Raw genomic sequence first — 19,764 nt, forward strand, 5'->3', positions numbered from 1 at the left:
CCCAAAGTAAAGCTAGCAGGTGAACAGAGAAAATATTATGCTTCTAAGAAACAAGGAGGCCTAACCCAGTTTGTGTGGTGAAGCCTCACTGCTATATAAACATGGGCATAGGCTGCCCTCTAGTGAACTCCCAGCGCAACAGGCGGGAGCTATGACCAATCAGCTCGTTAGAGGGGAATGAACTTAACACCAAGCGTGTGAAGATCCCGAGAGACTTCCAAAGGGAACACACAAAACCAAAACTGGGACACCATTTTTCTTACAAAATTGTCTATAATAATATTAAATCCAAGAAATCACCAATAGTGAAACAAAGTATTTTCATAGGAAAAATAAACAAGTAAAGACATACAATTGTTTCAAACATTATTTAGCAACAAGACATGTGGAGAAAAATAAGTCACTATCTGATGTCACCATGCAGACACCCTCAAGTCTCCAATGCATACCTAGATGTGCAACAACAATCAGGAGACAGGAACTGAAACCTGAGGTGCTGGTGGGACAGGTCACAGCTCTCACCTTGTAGCCCACTTGGCCTTGAACTCACAGTCCTCACCGTATGCCCACAGACAGAATCATTTAGCATCCTAGAGTATCACATATTGCACATTGTTCTACATACTGTCCTTTAATATGACTGGCAGCGCAGTAGGTCTGTCTCTACCAGCATCACTACAATCATGTAGGAAGGGGTTGTGCCATGATCTCTGGGACAGCAACGACTATAAAATCCTCAGGGATGTTTCACTATAATCCTATGAGGCCACTGTTGTATATACAGTTTGCCGCTGGATAGGACATTGAACATCACAACGGGATTCTCTATTACATATGTATATAAACATACTCAATATCATATACATGCCTAAAATTTAAATGTGTTGTAAATCAAACATATTTCACCCAATATTTTTTATTAATGTGATATATTACTTTGATATCATTCACTTTGTGTCATGGGAGACTTGTCTGAGCCTTAGCAGCTTCACATACTCCCTACTGACTTCCCGTCTCTGGGGTCCTGGCTGTATTCTGCTTCCCTGCATGACAACTCTAATGAGTACAGGCAAGAGAAAGCAAAACCCAGAAAAATAGAATCTTATCCAAGGTCTCAATCAAACAGGTTCCTGATAGCTAATACATCCCTTACATCTTATGGCTTACTGGAGGGGCCAGATTGACCAGAAATTCTGAATGGCTGTTTAGGTGTTCATATTATTCACCTGATAAATGGGCCCAATCTCACAGCTCTCTGACCCATACATGCCTGTGGGTGAGCTGGCCTGTGGGTGAGCTGGCCTGAGAAGTCATTGTGAACTATGAGCATCCAGTATTTATTACATGCAAACTGTGAGACAGCTGATAGTCCAGGAAATAATCCTTGTCCTTGTCAGGTGCATGGAGGAGCAATACCAAAAGGCTCAGCACGAGCACATATTGACAGAAAGATGCCAGTGTCTTTAAATGGTGGTGTAGGATGCTACTTGGGGAAGGGCTGGTGCCTGGACAGCACCAAGGGCAAGCACGTTGCTCCTCAGTGCACCCCTTGTGGGGCCAGCAGTATGGCTTTCTATGGGGCTCTTTTTAGTATTCAGTTGGTTTTTAAAATTTTGTCTAATAGGACGTACTGAGGACATGAAAGGCCGGGCAGAGGTTCCATAGCCAAGGCTGGTCGTTCTGACTACAGCACTTATCTAACAAGTGACTTAAATGCTATGGCTTGTTAGTGGCCTGAGCAATGCTTAGCTGGATCCTTACTCCAGTCCACAGCGCCCTGAGGCAGGATTCACCTCCAGGCTCAGCAGAATCCAGTTCTTCATGAGTTGCAGAATGTTAGCTGGGGGCCACCTCATTACCTGCTATGTGTACCCCAACAACACAACAGCTTGTTTCATCCTACCTAGAGTCTCTATACCCTGTTTGTGGAAGGGACATCTCATTAACCCTGCAGTATTTGATGGGCAAAAATTTTTGGCAATTACCTATTTTTTTTTCCAGCCACATATAAGGCAAAGGTTAAGAATACTGGGAGGTGGAAATTATCTTAAAATTCTGACATAATACCATGTAATATCCAAGAGTCAGTTGGACAGGTCTTGCACAGTTGCTGAGAGAATACCAGAGACTAAAGATTGAGCAAGATTTGGTCTTGCCCTGGAGCACTTCTCAAGCCCAGACACACACAGACATGTACCACGAGGACATAGTCTTCCAGAGGGAGGACTCAGGGAGGCCCGGAGCAGCTCCATAGCTTGCGAAGCCTGGATTCCAGGAAGCCAACAAGAGCCACATGAACTGTGGCAGGCAGTGAGAGCACCAAGTCTTGTCCCCTACATTAACCCAGGATTAGTCTGAGGGTCTCGTTCTTAATAGAGCTACTGAGAGACCCATGAGCAGCCACGGGTGACATGGAAAGGAAGTACAGTCTCTTTCAAAGAAGAGGTGAGGCTGGCAGCTGCCTCACTCTGACTGTGAGGCAAAGGGGATCTGTAAGGGCAGGCCTCAGCTCCACAGCTGGGGGAGTTGGGAGCTGACAGCTTGAGTGCCATGTATGTGACCTAGGATTCAACCATTTAGATTTACAATTCCTCTCCCTACAATTATAGACCATTTCCATCACTGCTCTAAAACACCCCCATGCCCCTTTGTAGTTTCACATTTCTAGCCCCAGGCAATCACTGCCCTGCTTTCTGTCTCTCTAGATCAGTGCTTCAGACATTTCATGTAAACGGAATTGTACAATCAGCGTGATGTTTTTCATGATGTAACATGTCGATGTTTCATGCCTTTAAAGGCTAAGTAATATTCCATTATATCTGGATATGTCCATTTTACTTATCACTCAGCAGTTGATAGACATTTGGATTGTTCCCAGTGCAAAGACATAAACATTTGCTTGTAAATTTTTGTCTGTGCATATGGTTTTCTTGTTTCGTACATGGAATTTCTAGTTATATAAATTATGTTTATTGTTAAGAGAATGTCAACCTGTTTCCCATCCTGCTACCAGGAGGCTATTGGAGAACTCCAGCCCCTCTAGGTCAGCATGTTGTTCTGTCTTTACTCCAGACTTTCTCCAAAGTGTGAAATGGCCTCTGGCCTCTCACACTGTGTGTGTGTGTGTGTGTGTGTGTGTGTGTGTGTGTGTGTGTGTGTATACAGTGAAATGCCCGGTTGATACCTTTTCCCCATTTTTGAAGAAGCTCAGTTGAGTTCAATAGATATTACAGACATATACCTTTGTCAGGGGCTGGCTTTGCAAGCGTCTTTCCTTGGCTGGGTGGCTTCTACTTCTGAAGGGTAAAAACCAATTAAATTTGATTAACTCTAGCTGGTCAGCTTCTGTGCTGTGGCTGCATTTGTAAAACTCCCAGCTGACCCAACACTACAACAATCTTCCCTGATGTTTTCTGGGAATCGATTTATTTTGTGCTTTGTGAAGGGGCCTCCGTCCCTTTGCATGCAGACCACCCTACTGCACCAACACTGCCTGTTGTACAGCTGCCCTTTGCCCCACGGTGTGTGTCTTTGTTGAAATACATTTACCATAGGTGTAAAGACCCAATTCTGCATGCTCACTGTTCTGTGGGTGTGCCTCTAAGTGCCCCACACAAATGACACAGCTTCTATGTTTCATAGTTAGGACAGTAAGTCTTCTTACTACATTTCAGTTTCAAAATCCCTTCCTGGCTATTCCAGGTCTTTTGCATTACCATGTAAATTTCTGAATAAGGTTATTCTCCACTGAGATTTTGATAGGGATTGTAAAGAATCCATTGCTCAATTCAGAAAGACTTAACATCTTCACACTATTGAGTCTTCCAGTCATTTATTTTTAACTTTTCAAAGTTTCCATCAACAATGCTCGGTAGTTTTCAGCATTCAAGCCTTGTGTTTGCTTTCTTGGAAATGTTTTCACTATTTCTGAGTCTGATGATAATATATAAGCATGATCAGAATTCTGTGTTGAGCTTGGATCCTAATACTTGGTAGGTAGTCTTTTTCAGTTGGGAGCCACCTGCAGGACCAAGAAAACCTAGATTGTTCTAGAGCTGCCTCCAGCTGCGGCAGGCACGTCTCCTTCAGCCACTGTTGGAGAACTCTGTGTTTGAGAACAAGGTCCCTTTATTGGAATGGCGCATGTGTCTTGGGCATCTCCTTTATAAGAGTCTTCCTGAAGTCCACATCCCTGTACATCCTCCCCAGTGTTCGTACAGGTGGGCAGGCTACTGTGTTCCTCCTTCTGAAGACCACACCAGCCTGTACCTGGGGCCTGGAGCCTGGGGCCCAGGCAATCTTCTGGCCCATTCATTACCTGAGCACCATGGCCTCACCTGAACACCGTACCTCTTTCTTACCTACAGAGCAGCACCTCAGTCCCTGGAATGTTTTTAGGTCAAAGTAGAGAAGTTAGAGCCATGAGAGGAAGGGAATTAAAATGTTACATGTCTGCTAACCTCTCTGGGATTCTTGAAGGTTCCTCACTTGGCAGAGGAATAGAGATAAAAGGCTCCCACTTTGGCTTGGGCCTATCTGAGCTCCAAGTTGCAGGAATTCACAGATATGGGTAAGATGAAAGTGCCTTGCGCTATCGCACCTATGGGATTTACTAGATGGTACCAACCAGGGTAGGGCCCAGTACAGAGGTAGAACATCCTTAGTGCAGAAATCCACTCTCTGCTATAGTAACTGACAATTCATAAAGAATACATAGTTTCAATTCATAGTTTATTCAGCTATGGTTCTGGAGGCTGAGAGGTCTAAGGTGAGGGGCTGTACATAGTGAGGACCCTAAATAACAGTGACTGCAGAATCCCAACGGTGACAGTGTAGAGCATCAAGATAGTGGTGACCCAGGAAATATGCCAGCTCGGGCTTCTCCTCCCCGTCCAAAGGCTTTATAAAATTGCCCTCACAGGGGGGTCTAACCTCTTGCCTACTTTTAACATTAATTATTCTTAAAGCTCCCATATCTGAATTCCACCAATGTTTGAATTTGAGATTAGGTTTTTCATACCAGAAGTACGTGGAACATATTTAAACCAGAACAGTGCTATGAGCTTACCCTATTAGCTCGCCAGCCTGTGGTTCCACTCTGCTCTACTTGTGCCAAACCCCTATGTTCCATTTAAGGCCGTGCATGCTCTCTCCCCCTGCAGGTGCGGTGGGCTCGGGCTGGTGCTGGCCAGTGCAGGTTTCGGCATGCTGACAGCGCCCATCATTGAGCTGCACAACCAAAAAGGCTACTTCCTGCACCACATCATCTTCGCCTGCTGCACGCTCATCTGCATCATTTGCATCCTCCTGCTGCCCGAGAGCAGGGACCAGAACCTGCCTGAGAACATCGCCAATGGGGAACACTACACGCGGCAACCCCTGCTGCCACACAAGAAGGGAGAACAGCCACTGCTGCTCACCAACGCGGAGCTCAAAGACTACTCGGGCTTGCATGACGTGGCTGCAGTGGGTGATGGGCTGCCAGAGGGGGCCACTGCCAATGGCATGAAGACCATGTAGCTCGTTGGGCCACTCCACCATTCCAGCAGTCTCCTGGGGCTTGACGGGCTGGGGAAAGTTTGCACACAGGTTTACAGACCAGAGAGAAGATGTGGCTGGGGGAGGGAGTCCAACTCTGCTGCTGACTCCACTCAACTGCGAGACTTTCAACTGGTGTGGGGAATTATGTCTTTCCAGACATCTAAGGATCACATCTGAGAAGCCAGATGCTTTGGAAATAACCCTCTGAAGACTTTCTTTTCTGCCATTAAATGTTTGTATTTATTTTGGTCATTTTTACGAGAAGCACTTTATCCCCCTCCCCCTCCGCTGATCATGAGGCAGAACCTCCTTCAGGAGTGAAGGAGGGTCACTCTGAGGAAGTCCCTGTAAGTGACCAATGCAGTGGCCAGTCCCCTCCCTGGAGGCCGGACTCAATTTCCTTCTCTACTTGAGGAGACAGAGGTCACCTGTAGGCCAGGACCCTACCTCCAGGGTCCTACCATGAACATCTGTGCCTCTCAAGCAGCGCGTCCTTGGGACTATATTTTAGACAGAGGAAAATGTACATGAATTGGGTTTTTTTCTGTTTTTCCTAGAGTCTGTATATTTTAAAGTTGGGTTCTTTACTTTCTGTTTGTTAGGTAGTTTCCATCCTGTGTTGGGAAAACAGCCCCCAAATGTCGTAAGAGCCAGCTTAATCTGTCTTTCCTTCAGGATCATCCTTTTGTACTTGATCTGGAAGTTCTTGTGGGGAAACTTCCATACTTCACCAGAAATCCTACATGACGAGAAAGCGCCAGTTCCTGATGCTGGGTTTGCTTAGTTAAGTCCACAGCAGCTGTTGTGTTGAGGTAGGAGCCATGTTTGTTTCTGCTAAGACACTTTCCCGGACTGAGCTCCGGCAGCAAAGGTCCCTCTTCCCCAGCCGGCCCTGTTGCCAGTACTACTTGAAAATGTGGCCACTTCCAGAACTCCACACAAAAGGAAAACAACGGAAAAAGGCAACCAAGGCAAATCCCAGGGGGGAGCCTCGCTCCTCCACACATGGCCGCCACCCACGTCTCCAGCACACGCCATAGAGAGCTCCAGCTTGGATGGCTGCCACTCTGACATCACAACAGTGTCCGCGGCACCTGGAGGCGGTCCACCTCATGTCTTCCTCAATGGCTTCCTGCCTGTCACTCAGCACAAAAGGGCCCTGGGCAGGAGTGCAGGTTGCTCACAGGTGAGTCCACGTGGCCTCTAGTCCCTTGAAAGCAGCAAGAAGTGAGAGAAAGCAATAACTCACCAAAGCTCAACTCCCATCCTGTACCAGCCCCCCAGGGTGTCCTTTGTCTGTGTCCCTCATCTTGCCCCAGACAGCAGGGCACCAGGGCTGCTAAGAAACCAGCCTCTGAACCTCCTGCAGCAGCTCAGGCACCAGCTTCTCCGAGCATCGTGGCTTCTTACCAACCATCTGCCTTGCCTCTTGCCATGCGTCTCTACCATGTGCTCTCCCAGGGAAATCATGGTCTCAGGCCTATGTAGGCAACAAAGTGACTTCTAAATGACAGTTGCTAGAATTCAAAGGCCAGAAAAGGGTTGAGTTGATCCCTTTCCAGCTCCTTGTCTGGTCTGTTTCTTACAGTCTTACCCACTTCTCTTCCACATCTGATAGATCCATCAGTGGAACCCTGCTGCCTTGATCAAGACCTCATGAGAGTAGCGATTCCATTTGCAACCATGGTTCTGGCAGCTGGCCTATGTTCTCTTCGATGCCTGGGGTCCTCAGTGCTTTGCTTGAGGACCAGTGTCTAGGAGGGAGGCCACGTGGCCAGTCCTTGATACCTGTTCTAGGTCCTGCTTCCCTTCACTCTCCCTGGTCTCTTAGTCATCCCCCTTCCATGCCTTGACGTTAGGACACACCCTCTTTCCAAAGCCTCTCTAGACCTGTGCAGCCTTTGCGTGCCAAACTTGTAAGATATCTTTCACCTTTCCCAAGTACCTGCTACCAAGTCACCTGGCAGCAACCTTTTGTTAAGTACAGAATGGGACATTTGCATAGTCAGGAGCAGTCTTACACTAATTGTGTTGGCCTTCTTGAGGAAACATGAATGACAGAGTGCTGTAGAAATCACTAGGTTAGTGGTGTCAAGGTATAACACTTCCAAACGTCTTTTCAAGATCTCCAGTCTCCACCTCAAATGACAATGGTAAAAACACTGGGCCAATGCAGACAGTGTTACTGGCTGCAATGACCAGAGGCAACCCATCAGGGATTCGCAGAGTGCTGCCACTGCGGCAGGACCAGGGGACCATCAACCAGAGGAAGTTGAGAAGGCTGACTGCTGGCAGAGTCTTGACCTTCAGGTGGCAGCCTCAGGGGAAGGCTGAGCAGTTCAGTTCCGATTCAGTGCATGGATACTAGAACACCTTCATGGAAGATAGCCAAAACAGGAAGGCTTGCTTGTAGGCAGGCTTACTGTGTGGTCTGACCAAGTGAGAAAGACAGCAGGGCACCCAGGCCTCAGACACTCTGCCCTCGCTCCAGAAGATGGCCACAGCTCAGCTCCCTAGTACCAAACTGTCATCCCTAAACTCGGCCCTGTGCCCCCTATGGGCAGACGCTTTTCAAGCACTGGCCCTTTCTGCTGGGCCCGTCCCTCCCAGGGGAACATGAAAAGGTTATGTAGTCTACTCGCCCCATCCCTACACCTGTTTTCATAAGTTATGCACATGTGAACAGCTGAGGTGGGGTTGGCTAAGTTCTTCGTTGTGCTCTTTATTAAGTCAAATATTATGAAATATCTAATTATTAGCACCCAAGACAAATAGGGGAAAAGGTTTAGATGTTTTTGTGTTTTAAGACTATAATCACCTGCAACTGGAGGACAGGGCTGGTAAATGGGTTTGGCCACAAAATGAAAAGCAAGCAAAACCAGACCTCGTAAGGGGAGTATCACAGTCACGATTACTTCCCAGAGCCAAACGAGAAGTCCCTGAACTAGAAGTGCCATTCAAAGAATCTCGTGACCGTCACACACCCAGCCCCTGGGTGGCACATGGGTTGAGGGAGGCCCACACTTCAACTCCTTCCTGTTCTGAAGGACACCACCTCACTTTAATGTATTGTGTGTGTTTCAGAGAAATATGGTGTGTTGTGTCTAGTGAGGAACGCTTCCCTACCTCTGTCCTTTCTGCAACCCAACCATGCGTGCTTTTCCTAAAAGAGCCGCGTGACTGTACGTGTTGATGGGGGCGGTACCTGTTCACAGCACAAGTTTATGTTGAGCTCCGAACTGTCACAGCTGCGTGTCTGCATGGTGTCGCATCTGTTGTACCTTTGGGGAAAATTTGTATGTAAATGTACAGAAATAAAAATGTTGCCCCATTAACAGATTTCCTCTGGAATGTCTTCCCTACCTCACCTGATGGTATCCACAAAGGGCATTTCACTACCACTGCGGACGAGTAATAAAATCCTCCAAGTTGATCAGGCCTCCCCACGTCACTACTTTCGAGGCTTCTTCTGTGAGCGGCCTTCACTTGCCCTGCGGATGGTGGGGCCTCTCCTCTGCTTTAAGGGTCCTAGTCTTAAAAGGTAGTCAGGGGCTGAGATCGGATGAAACGTAAATGTTTATGTAGTGTAATTCTCAAAACCATCTGAGAATTCCGCACATTCAAGATGAATTTTTTTTTCTCATCTGTGTTCTGCTAATCCGTGGCCTAAGGATTCCTAGAGAGGTCAAGGAATGACTATCTACACTGTGATTCTGTGAGGAAAGACTGATAACACAAAACTCTCTTCTCTAATGTAGTATTTTTTAACAAGAAAATAATATTTCTTTAATAAAGCATTTATACCAAACTCTTCTCTCCACAGCTGATTTTGTGTCACTTACTACTCTGTCCTAGGGAGCTGCCCACTGGGCTCTTCACACTGCAGAAACACTGGCTGAGGCTACAGGGGCTGGCATCAAAGTACACAGGAGGTGGACCCTCAAACCACAGACGCCATTACTACCAAATGCCCTTATTCTTGCCCCTGCCTGACTCACTGCAAACTCCTTGACACTGTACAAAATAATTACAAGCCCTGAATTGTCAATTCAGGAGGGTCCAGGGGACCCTAAGGATTAGAGACCTCTTTCGCAATGGTGGTCACCTTTTGTCAAAACGTGAATCTCAACACATGAACCTCAAGTGGAAAAACCACAATTAGAACCCAAGTAGTAGCCAGGAATTTAGCATGGCTGAAGGTCAAGTAGGAGGAGGAAAGGGAAGAGGGAAAGCCAAGGTAAGTGTAAACCTGAGGCACTGGTATTAAACACACACACACACACACACACACAAAGTTAAAACCAAACCTGGCACCTGGCACAGCCTGTCACTTTGCAGAGCATTTTTACACACTTAAGCCAGCAAGTTAGGGATCACTGCCATTTCACAGATGGAAAGAACTGGGCCAAAAAACTAGACTCCACTGAGCCCACAAATCTAGAAAGCTGCACTAAGGTTCAAGGGTAGCTTAAAATAGCACAAGTTAGGTGACCACAAAAGGCTTAGGGAGAACACATGGGAAGCCCCCAAGGACTACTCTTTCAGTTCACAAGACAAGAAGCCTCAGGCCCTGCACATAATCCTGCGGAGCAGCCACTGTAGCTGTTGACTGTCACCCGGAAACCGAGCAGTGACTGTTTAAACTGTCCAATCAGCTCCCTCCCCTTTCCTCCAGCACTAGCAGTCAGGAAGTGTGTGTTGTTAGCCCCCTTTTCTTGCTTCCCCAGGCCATCAGTTCGAGCCTTCTGACACCCACACTTAGAGGAGAAAGCCCACGAAGTACCTTTTTAAAACAAAGTAAAATGCAGCCAGAGCCGAAGTAAAAAACAACCTGTTTATTTCAGTGTGATTTATGTACAAGTTCCAAACTCTTCCTTCTGCCGCTCAGAACTTTTCCGGAAAGGTCTCCATTTCTTCCTTAATCCTGTTTTCTACGAGTAATGTGAAGTTACTGTCTGTGTTGGAGAGGTTGTAGCTGACAAACACCTGTTTGCTGGTCTTCCTGGCTACAAAAAAAGGAAAACATGCTGACAGCCACAAGTGTCTCCTGTGTTCCACAAGCCTGCCTAGAGCTGGGGAGCTGCTGGGAAAGATACCGAGGATGTGAGGGAGACTCCTCAGGGGCTGGCCATGCACACGGACACCCAGCCCCAGCTGGGATCTGGAACAGGGGATTTAGTACAAACCTTACAGGAGCTGCTACAGCTCAATAAGAACAGCAGAGTCCGGCCCAGCCTGACTCCTGCAGGAGAAAGATCGTGGTGTTGGGGCCAGCCACCGATGCTAAAATGCTCTCAGGTGACCACACATTAGTATCTGGAAACCTCTACATGGCTTTGGAGATTTAGGGATTTTGTTATTTCAAATAATAATAATAATAATAATAATAATAATAATAATTGAAATATTGAAGTTCTCCATCACTTGCACCCATCTCTATAATTTTTCTCTGTCCCTATAGAAGTATATATTCTATGCAGGCACATACTTGTTTGTATATATGCATATGTGTGAGTGTGCATTTTCTAGAACCAATATAGGTGAGACATTGACCAAACTCCAAAACTGAAGCTCAGCTGCATGCCCACACCTGGAAGGCAATACCCTGAGCAGAAGCAGGCAGCAAGTCCAAGCCAGTGTTTCACCAACAATGACTGGGCAGCGGCAGAAACCACTACTCGCCCATCAAAACATCAATGCCCTTTATTCCAGTGACCTCGCCCCATCTACAGGCAGAAAGCAGGCAGTAAGGCTGGGGTAGCCACAATACCAGAACTAAAGCCTACTGTGGAAGGCACCAAGCTGCATCCAGTGGTGATTCTGCCCTGCCTCTGCAACTCTTACCTGCAGTCCCAGCAGGGTATCAGTGAAGGCAGAGAGACAAAGCTACCTTCAAGCCTGTTTTTTTTCCCTGATCTACCATAGCCCAAAACCTCCCTGGATGCCAGATTCTCCTTTGTAAGTCAAAGGCAGTAAGGCCTCTGAATCTCAAAGACCCTTTTAATTATTTTCTTTATTAGACATCCCAGACTCTGCATTTGGTTTGTTTGGGGCTTGTTTGTTTTTAGAGAAAGTGATCTTGGGGAATAGCCTATTGACTGGGCAACTGATGTATCTCTAGAGGACGCCTGTCTTTGCCCTGAGGATAGCTGGTGGACTATAGCACATGAATTACACCTCAATAAAACTGGGGTTTGTTTTGTTTTGTTTGGGGGGGGGGGTTATTAGTTTTTGGTGATATAGTTTCCCTGTGTAGCCCTGGCTGTCTTAGAACTAGCTCTGTAGACCAGGCTGGCCATGAACTCAGAGATCTACCTGCTTCTACTACTGAGTGCTGGGATTAAAGGCATGTGCCACCATGCCTGGTCTGTTTTTTATTTTTTAAAAAAGGAATGTAAAAACATACATAAATGAAGGGATAGTCAGACATGCTGGCACAAGGCAAACCAGTTCAACAAAGAAAGGAAAAAAAAAAAAGGACGAGGAGAAGAGAGGAAGAGGAGAAAGAGGAAGAGTACATCTGGACCAAAGCAGTTGTTCGGTCACTATTGGAAGCAGTGCTTTACAATGGTTTACAGCACATGTAGCAGGTCCAACCATAAGTTTGCTGCATGCAGTGTGCCCAGAGGGTCCCATCCATTCCTTTAGGTATGGGAGGGAGTCTGGGAATTGCTAGTTTAGACAATGATCTGAGAACAAACCAAGTATGGCAAGATAGTGAGATCTACCAAGACCAATTGGAAAGAGACCATAAAATCACACTGTACTTATTAAAATCACACTATACTTATTAAAATCACACTGTACTTATTAAAACCACACTGTACTTATTAAAATCATACTGGGCTTAGTCCATCTTCCCAGTGGCAGCGGCATGGCATGGGGTCCTCCCTCCCTACAGGAGCCCACTGTAGTGTACTTCCAATCAGTACTTCAATCAGTACTTCAATCAGTAATTCAGCATTTCCCAATCTGTGGGTTGCAACCATCAGAAAACACATATGTCCAATGGTCTTAGGAACTGAGACACTGTTCTTTAAAATTATAGTTATGAAATAGCAACAAAAATAAGTTTATAGTCAGGAGTCACCACAACATGAGGAACTGTATTAAAGGGTCATGACATTAGAAAGGTTGAGAGCCATGGGTCTAACTGTTAAGGGGGCCACAGTATCTGTGACTCAACTTCCAGATTCATCTCTGCTCTGAAGGTGACCAGAGCTCAGGGTCTCCTCATCCATGCAGAGTTGTGATGCAGTGTTTCCATGGCTACTGAGAACCCTGCAGCCCCGTCCTCACCCGGTCTACTTTTGTCTTTCATGTCCTCTCCTCCTTTTTTTGTTATAAAATCTTTGGTGGCACGCTCTAGTAAGATATATTGAAAAGGCAGAGACAGGGCAATCAGGAGTTTGAGGCCAGCCTGGGTTATAACTTAGGGGCTGTAGAGATAACTCGGCAATGAAAAGCACATACAGTTCTTGGAGAGAACTGGAGTATTATTCCTAGGACCTATGTCAGAGAACTCATAACTACCTGTAAGTCCAGCTTCAGGGGCCTCAACAGTATCTGCTGGCTTCCATGGACACTACACTCATGTGTACAAAGCTACACTCAGACATACACATACACACATTAAAAATTATTTAATTAAAAAAACTTTTGTTCATGGCATACCAAATTTTTGCCACCCTTCTCTACCAGGGACTGTCACTGCAACCCAAACTCAGCACCCCGCCTCCATATGTGTGTCCTCGACCCTCGATTCTAAGCAGACAAGAGCACACAATAACTTGCTTGTCGTAAGTGTGTGAGCACTTCTGTGTGTAAAAATACACAAGGAAGCAAAGGAGCATCATGTCCCCAACTGACTTTCATGTTTTCCAGTGGGAAGAAAATGTAAACACAGAAAGGAAAGAACAAAAACTAGAAGCCTTGATACAGGCTCAGCAGAAATTCTTTCCTATAAACTCAAAACTACTTCCTAATAAAAAAAGTTTCCGAAACAGCTCATGAGTCTGTTTCCAGGCTAGAGAAGGACCCTGCAACCTCCAATGTCTTCTGTTCCCCCTGACCTCTGACTGTAAAATAAGACAAGCCTGGAGCAGTCCTAAATTGGTGGTGTTCTTCCTGGGCTATATGGTAGCTGTCCATGTGTAGGCGACTCAAAGTGAGAAGTACTACTCGTCAAGACGACATAGTTTTCTTTGTACAACTCCAAACACAACTGACATATGAGCTTCTCAAAACTGGCGGCTGGGCTCTTTCCCTCCACATCCCTTTAGCCAGGATTTGGGGGGACCTTGGGCTCAGAAATGACTAGAGAAAACACAAAGACTGAACTATTCTTGGGGGCATCCTGTTTATTCCAGCCATGGGCAACTGGGGCTGGAGATGACAGAATACAAGTTATTCTGACCCAAATGACCTGAGTATTTGTAATTTTTTTAAAAAAGGCACATGTGGAAGGAGGGAGCCTTCACCCTCACCCTCTTTGCTAACTGCCACTCTGCATTCACTTCACCAAGCTCTCCACCTGTCATCCTGAGACTGTGAAACGTCCTTCCTGCAGTAGTGACATCTACCAGGCTCTACAGAGATTGCCATGAGGCTCAGGATTCATTTTCTCCCACAAGGAGAAAGAAAGAAATCAGCTCACAGGTTGAGGAGCGGAGCCAAGAAGGATGGTGGGAGTTTCTGAAAGTTTCCTGGCCTCGTGATGACACTGAAACAGTTGGGAAAGGTAAGTGTAGATGTGTCCCATAAAAAGACCAAAGGCCAGAAGTCAGCTTCCAACGGTAACGAGGCAGCCGTCCAGCACATGAAGAGCCTTTACTTCTGAGGGCATTTACCCTAGGGCATGAAACAGTGGGTGACATCTGGCTAGTGTCGAAGCATTAGCCTTGGGCACATACCTAAGCGCTGAGCAAGGCCAGTGGAAGTCGTATCAGAAGTGTCTCCAAAAAGGGAGGTGCACACAGGGATGGAGTCCTAAAGAAGAAAAAGGACAAAGAACTTATTGTGGATTCTCCTGCGGGGTCAGCCAGGCAGTTTTGGGTTCCACACAAGGTGTCAGGACAAGAGAAGGACATACAAGTGTCCCAAGTGGCTGGCACTTGTCAACAGCCCAGCTAGGTGACCCAGACACAGAAGACATAGTAGAACTAAGGCAGACAGAAGCCACCTGAAAAGGGACCCATGGAGCTGCTAATGGTTTCTAAGACTGATTTCACATACAGGGGTTGTTTCTGTGTTACAAACTCCAAAGTATGCTGAAAGGCATTCCAACTAGGAGGGAAGCCAACGAACTCAGTGAGCCCGCAGCAAGAAATGTGATCAGAGTCTAGATGCCTGGTCCGGTTCCCCAGCTGAGGAGCGAGTTGCCTGCCTTCCTCAGGAAAGCCTACAAGAGCACAGTTCTCGTCCCCTGAAGATCTGTGTGGACTTCTGAAGGTTATTAAATGACTCAGAACTTTGAAAAGACACCAGCTATCAGCATCCAAAGAGTATTTTTAAAGCCTTGTATGAGATGGTTGGCCAATCTTGTTTTGGCCAAGAAACAATGAAGTATAAACACAGTAGCATGCTTACCCAGCACACATGAGGTCTTGGGTTCAATATTTGGCACCAAAAAAAAAAAGAAGGGGGGGAGCTGTTTGAATAGGAAAAGGCCCTCTCCCTGACCTGCCTGGGATTTCAGTCCACTTGCATCACCGCCCAGGTTGAGACAACTTAACTGATTAACTGATCAAACATCTCCCAGACAGTGAGTGTGGCAGGGCATGGAAACTATGTAAATCATTTCGTAAGAACTTAAAGTTGCCAGGTGGTGGTGGCGCACTCCTTTAATCCCAGCACTCTGGGAGGCAGAGGCAGGCAGATTTCTGAGTTTGAGGCCAACCTGGTCTACAGAGTGAGTTCCAGGACAGCTAGGGCTACACAGAGAAACCCTGTCTCAGAAAAAAAACCAAAAACCAAAAACCAAAAAAAAAAAAAAAAAAAGACCTTAAAGTCACTTTCAGAATTTCTTCAGGTATACACCAAACAAGATTAAAAGAAAAAAAAGGCAGAAAATTATTTCTGTCTTTTTTTTTGGTTGAAATAATTTTAGTTACAAAAATATAATCATAAACCTGCTGTTTATAGACTCTTAGTTCAACATTTAGCTGAGATATACAGTATTTACACTTAAGCCTCCTGAAGTAAATCTACCTTACGAGCTGGCTTTGTTGTACCAAAATTAAAATTTTAAGCTCCATCTTGTTACTGTTCTTAATATCATTCGTAACTGTCAAACAGGATATTGGTCTCAGTAGACACATGCTCAAGGACACATTTTATTGGTCTCAGTAGACACATGCTCAGGGACACGTTGACGGAGGTGGCAGTGCCTCCTTCAACTCCCTGTCATAGGTCAGGGACCCCTCACACCCCAGGCCAGCCGCCCTCAGGCTGGCTTAGCTCGGCATCATCCCTCCTGGGGAGGGAAACCCCTGCTGCTGTCCAGACAGGCCAGTTAGAGAAGCAACTTTGTCCTGCGATCTCTCTTCTCCAAAGTTTGCTATGGACATAACGGGTTTGCGGGTATAGGAAGGAGAACACACACACACACACACACACACACACACACACGACCCTTGACACTCTCCTCCATGGAACAGAACACCTTTACTATGAATGATCACAATGTAAATAATGTAGGTGTCAGCAGCCACAAGCCCTCTAGTAGAACTGTTCAGCCCTGCCAACAAAGCACAACACTGCCATATTCCCTGTCTGCACAGACAGACGTGGCCTTGTTTCAGTAAAACTTGATTACATAGACCTTACTGCCTGACTGGCTACAACTTAAAGGGCTTCCTGAGGCTGTCTCAAGCATTCTCCAAGTGACTTAATGAGCAGCCTGAGAGGCACTAGACACTAACCTCATCCTTGGAACACTAAAACTTCAGAGGTCAGTCTTGCAGGAATGACTGGGCAGGGAAGAACACTAAGGAACAACAGGCCCTGTGGGAGTCACTAGAAACTCAGGATCATATTCTGAATTCATCTAGAAAGGTCTTTAGCAGAGGAATAGCAATCCCTGAATTATCTTATTGTTTTATTTTTTGCTAATATATAATGTGTATGGCATGCATGCATACATGCATGCATGTTTCTAAATTTGGGTGCATATATATGCATGTGCCCACACACAAAGTGATCTTGTGTATAATAAGTCCTCCATCCAATATGAGTGGTATGGTCAAAGAATAGACCAGGACAAGCAGTTTAACTCGGTGGTGGAGCATTGGCAAAGCATGTATGTGCAAGGCTTTGGATTCAACCCCCTGCCCTGGAGATGGGGAGGCTCTGGGCACATGAACCATGGGAGAAGGAAGGACCAAGGACAGCCAGAGAGCACTCAGAATAGGTAGGGTTGCCCATACAGAGATGAAAGGCCACCAGAAGGAGAAAGTTTGTTCTGGAGTTTGTTGGTCAAGTACCTATCAGACACTCAAATCTAAGTTCAATATAAAAGTCGTCTAAACCCAGTGTAAAATGTAGACTTAGCACACGCACATGTCAGGGAGCTGTGCAAGGAGAGCATTATGTTCTGGTGAGCTCAGAATTCAGGGGCTGGGCTGAGATCCCTCTAAGGTGGTTCACGTGTGGACTGACTCCAGGGTTCCCCCAAGTCTAGAAGCAGCCCTAGGGGGACTCCAGCCTGAGGTGTCCAGGAAAATACCCCAGGATGGCCTGAAGCTCCTCAAGATGTCTCTCAGGGCCACATGCGGCCAGCCTCACTCATACATGTCTCTCTCATACCAAACCCTCCTCAGAGGTCCCACCCTCGACCCCGACCCTGAGGTCCACCAGTCCGCCCCTACTCTAGGGCTAGGCCCCGCCCCCAGGTCCCCGCCAAGTTCCTGGCCCACCCCAGTTTCTGTCCAGGCCCCGCCCACACTCACGTAGCGGCTGCACATGGCCACTGCGAGGTTGCGTAGATGCGGCGTTGCCCCCACCCACAGAAAGAGCGAGTCCGTCAGCCGCATGACATGAAAGTGGACAAGCTGTTCCCACAGCCTTGCACTGAAGTTGTGAAGCGTCACGTCCGCGCCCGCAGCGGCCGGAGGCGCCTCCATCCCGCCAGCCACCGGGCCACAGCAGGGAGACCAGGCAGGCGCGGGCGTCCAGACCAGAGAAAGCGAGCGCCGAGAAGCTGAACGCTCGGATGCGCGCGCCGAGGTGGGGGTGGGGCGAGTGTGGTGGGCGGAGCCTAGAACTTGGCCTCGGCTGGCTCTAGCCCCGCCCTATCAGAAAGGTACTATTAGGAGACCTAGCCTCGCCTAGGAGTCTGACAGCGACCTATGGGGACCCACTGAACTACCTCTGTCCTTTTCCTTCTCCCTAGGAGAGCATGTTAGTGAACTGAAGCCATTCTCAGTGCCTTCCTTCGCCCAGACATTGACACACTTTGAGCGCTTTAGCAGCTACCACTTCCCAGTCCCACCTCTGCAGCAAGTCTCGGACCTAGCTAACACTACTTAGCAGCAATGATCCTGGGAGACAACTTTAAAAAGGAACTGCATAGACCATGGTGGAAAGACAGGCTCTTCAGAGACAGGCAGGCCCACCCTGAGCTGCTATCATGTAAAGCACGGGTCTTTATCTAACCCTTAATCTCTCTGACTCTGTTTCCTCAAGTACAAAATGGAAATAGTAGGGAGCTTTTAAGATTTGAGAAAGAACGTGAGAGAGGGTGGGAAGCCCTATGGAGGGTGGTGATGTCTGCCCAGGGACCCTTTAATTTTAATCACTGCGACACTGAAGTGTTTGGACTGAGTCCCTTGGTGGGTGGAGAGAGAGGCGTAAAAACTTGCCCAGTTTGTCAAGCTTTTTACAGCTGACTTGGAGACTCTAGGAACTGCAGGGAGTCTGCTTAAATCTCCTGTAACTCTTAGTGGATTAAATTGAGATTTAAAATGTGATGTAATTTGAATATGGATTGTGCCCCCACCCCACTCCCCAACCCCGAGGATCCATTGTGAGATGTCTTAGTCCCCAAGGGAGATCATGGAATATCATGGGAGATCAGGGGATAGGCCCTGTCTGGAAGACCTAAGTCACTGAGGAAAAGGAAATATTCCTCTGATAGAGCTCCTGAGGTATTACTATAAAAGCAACAAGCCCAACCATTGTGGTTAATATTGTTGGGAGTTGGGGGGGAGGAGACAGAGGGTTGCTACACCCCCTTGTTACCTTTAAATATCTATTAGGGTTTCTACCCCACTTCAGACCATATCATTCCCAGATAAAAGATACAGAAACCTTTAGATTTATAATAACCTTAAAAGCCCCAGAGCTGGGAAGATACCAACCCTCTATGCTATTTTGTCTATTTTTCCTATGGTGATCCCAGAGATGTCCCTGACCATGTTCAGCCTGGGCCCCTCCTACTCGATCAGGCCAGTCCTCTGGACCATGTGCCCATGATCCACCTGCCCCATGGTGACCTCCTTCTTCCTCTCTCTTCCACCTCATCCCTAACCCAGACCCCGAACCCAGAAACCTTTTTTCCACCCACTCTCTTCTGCCTAGCCTAGGCTATAGGCATTTATATTAGCCAATCAGGAATAACTTGGGGGACAAGGTTTACATGACATCATTTGGTGTACTGGAGGATCTCATCAGGAGGCAACCTGATTTGGGGGGCCCAGTATTTAGCATTGGAATACACAGTGGTGCCAGAGCAACCCCTACACCCAGCTCTACCCATCCTTTCTGCCTACTCTTGGCTCAAGCTGTGACCTCTTCCTACATTTGTGCTCCTGTGACTGCGCCCACCAATCGCTATGAAGTCCTCACCATAACTTAGCCAATGCACGTGCCATGCTCTTGAACCTCCCAGCACTGTAAACTAAAATCTCTTCTCTTTATAAAGTTAATTGTCTCTGGCATTTCGTTTTACTAATACAAAACTGGTAATATAATAGAGTGTTTTTTTTTTATACTGTGTTTCTATTTGCTAATTATGACCAGTGAATCTGGTCATATTTTGACAGCTTTATTAAAGTATAATTAACATTAACATGAATACTTGCACATATTTCAAATGTACAAATTAGGGGGTGGAGAAGCTTAAAGGAAGGGAGGAGGATAGATCTATACATGTATGAAATTTTCAAAAAAAGTAAAATATATGTACTGAAGTTTTGACATCTGTAAAACCCATGAAACCACCAT

At 46.6% G+C, this 19,764-nt stretch overlaps 2 protein-coding genes across 4 annotated transcripts in view; one reads left to right on the forward strand and one right to left on the reverse strand.

Annotated features, from left to right (window-relative positions):
- The window catches only part of Slc22a23 (solute carrier family 22 member 23), a 167,781-nt gene extending 158,905 nt beyond the window's left edge, over window positions 1–8,876 (forward strand). For both annotated transcript variants that reach the window (XM_052156889.1, XM_052156890.1), the window contains one exon: window positions 5,163–8,876. In XM_052156889.1, the coding sequence (XP_052012849.1) occupies window positions 5,163–5,520 (358 nt within the window). In that variant the 3' untranslated portion in view covers window positions 5,521–8,876. The remainder of the gene's footprint in view (window positions 1–5,162) is intronic.
- Window positions 8,877–10,361: 1,485 nt separating this feature from the next.
- On the reverse strand, window positions 10,362–17,762 carry Psmg4 (proteasome assembly chaperone 4). Of its 2 annotated transcripts, XM_052156891.1 has the most exons (3): window positions 17,490–17,754; window positions 14,454–14,529; window positions 10,362–10,547 (listed from the first exon to the last, which is right to left on the reverse strand). In XM_052156891.1, exons 1-3 carry the CDS (start codon window positions 17,661–17,663, stop codon window positions 10,426–10,428), a joined length of 372 nt encoding a protein of 123 aa, XP_052012851.1. In that variant the 5' UTR covers window positions 17,664–17,754; the 3' UTR covers window positions 10,362–10,425. The 2 variants fall into 2 exon arrangements, with proteins under 2 accessions (XP_052012851.1, XP_052012852.1); XM_052156892.1 differs by lacking the exon at window positions 14,454–14,529 and having other exon boundaries at window positions 17,490–17,762.
- Window positions 17,763–19,764: the final 2,002 nt, after the last annotated feature.

The sequence above is a fragment of the Apodemus sylvaticus genome, chromosome 14 (genome assembly GCF_947179515.1).
Source record: "Apodemus sylvaticus chromosome 14, mApoSyl1.1, whole genome shotgun sequence".
Taxonomy (NCBI): domain Eukaryota; kingdom Metazoa; phylum Chordata; class Mammalia; order Rodentia; family Muridae; genus Apodemus; species Apodemus sylvaticus.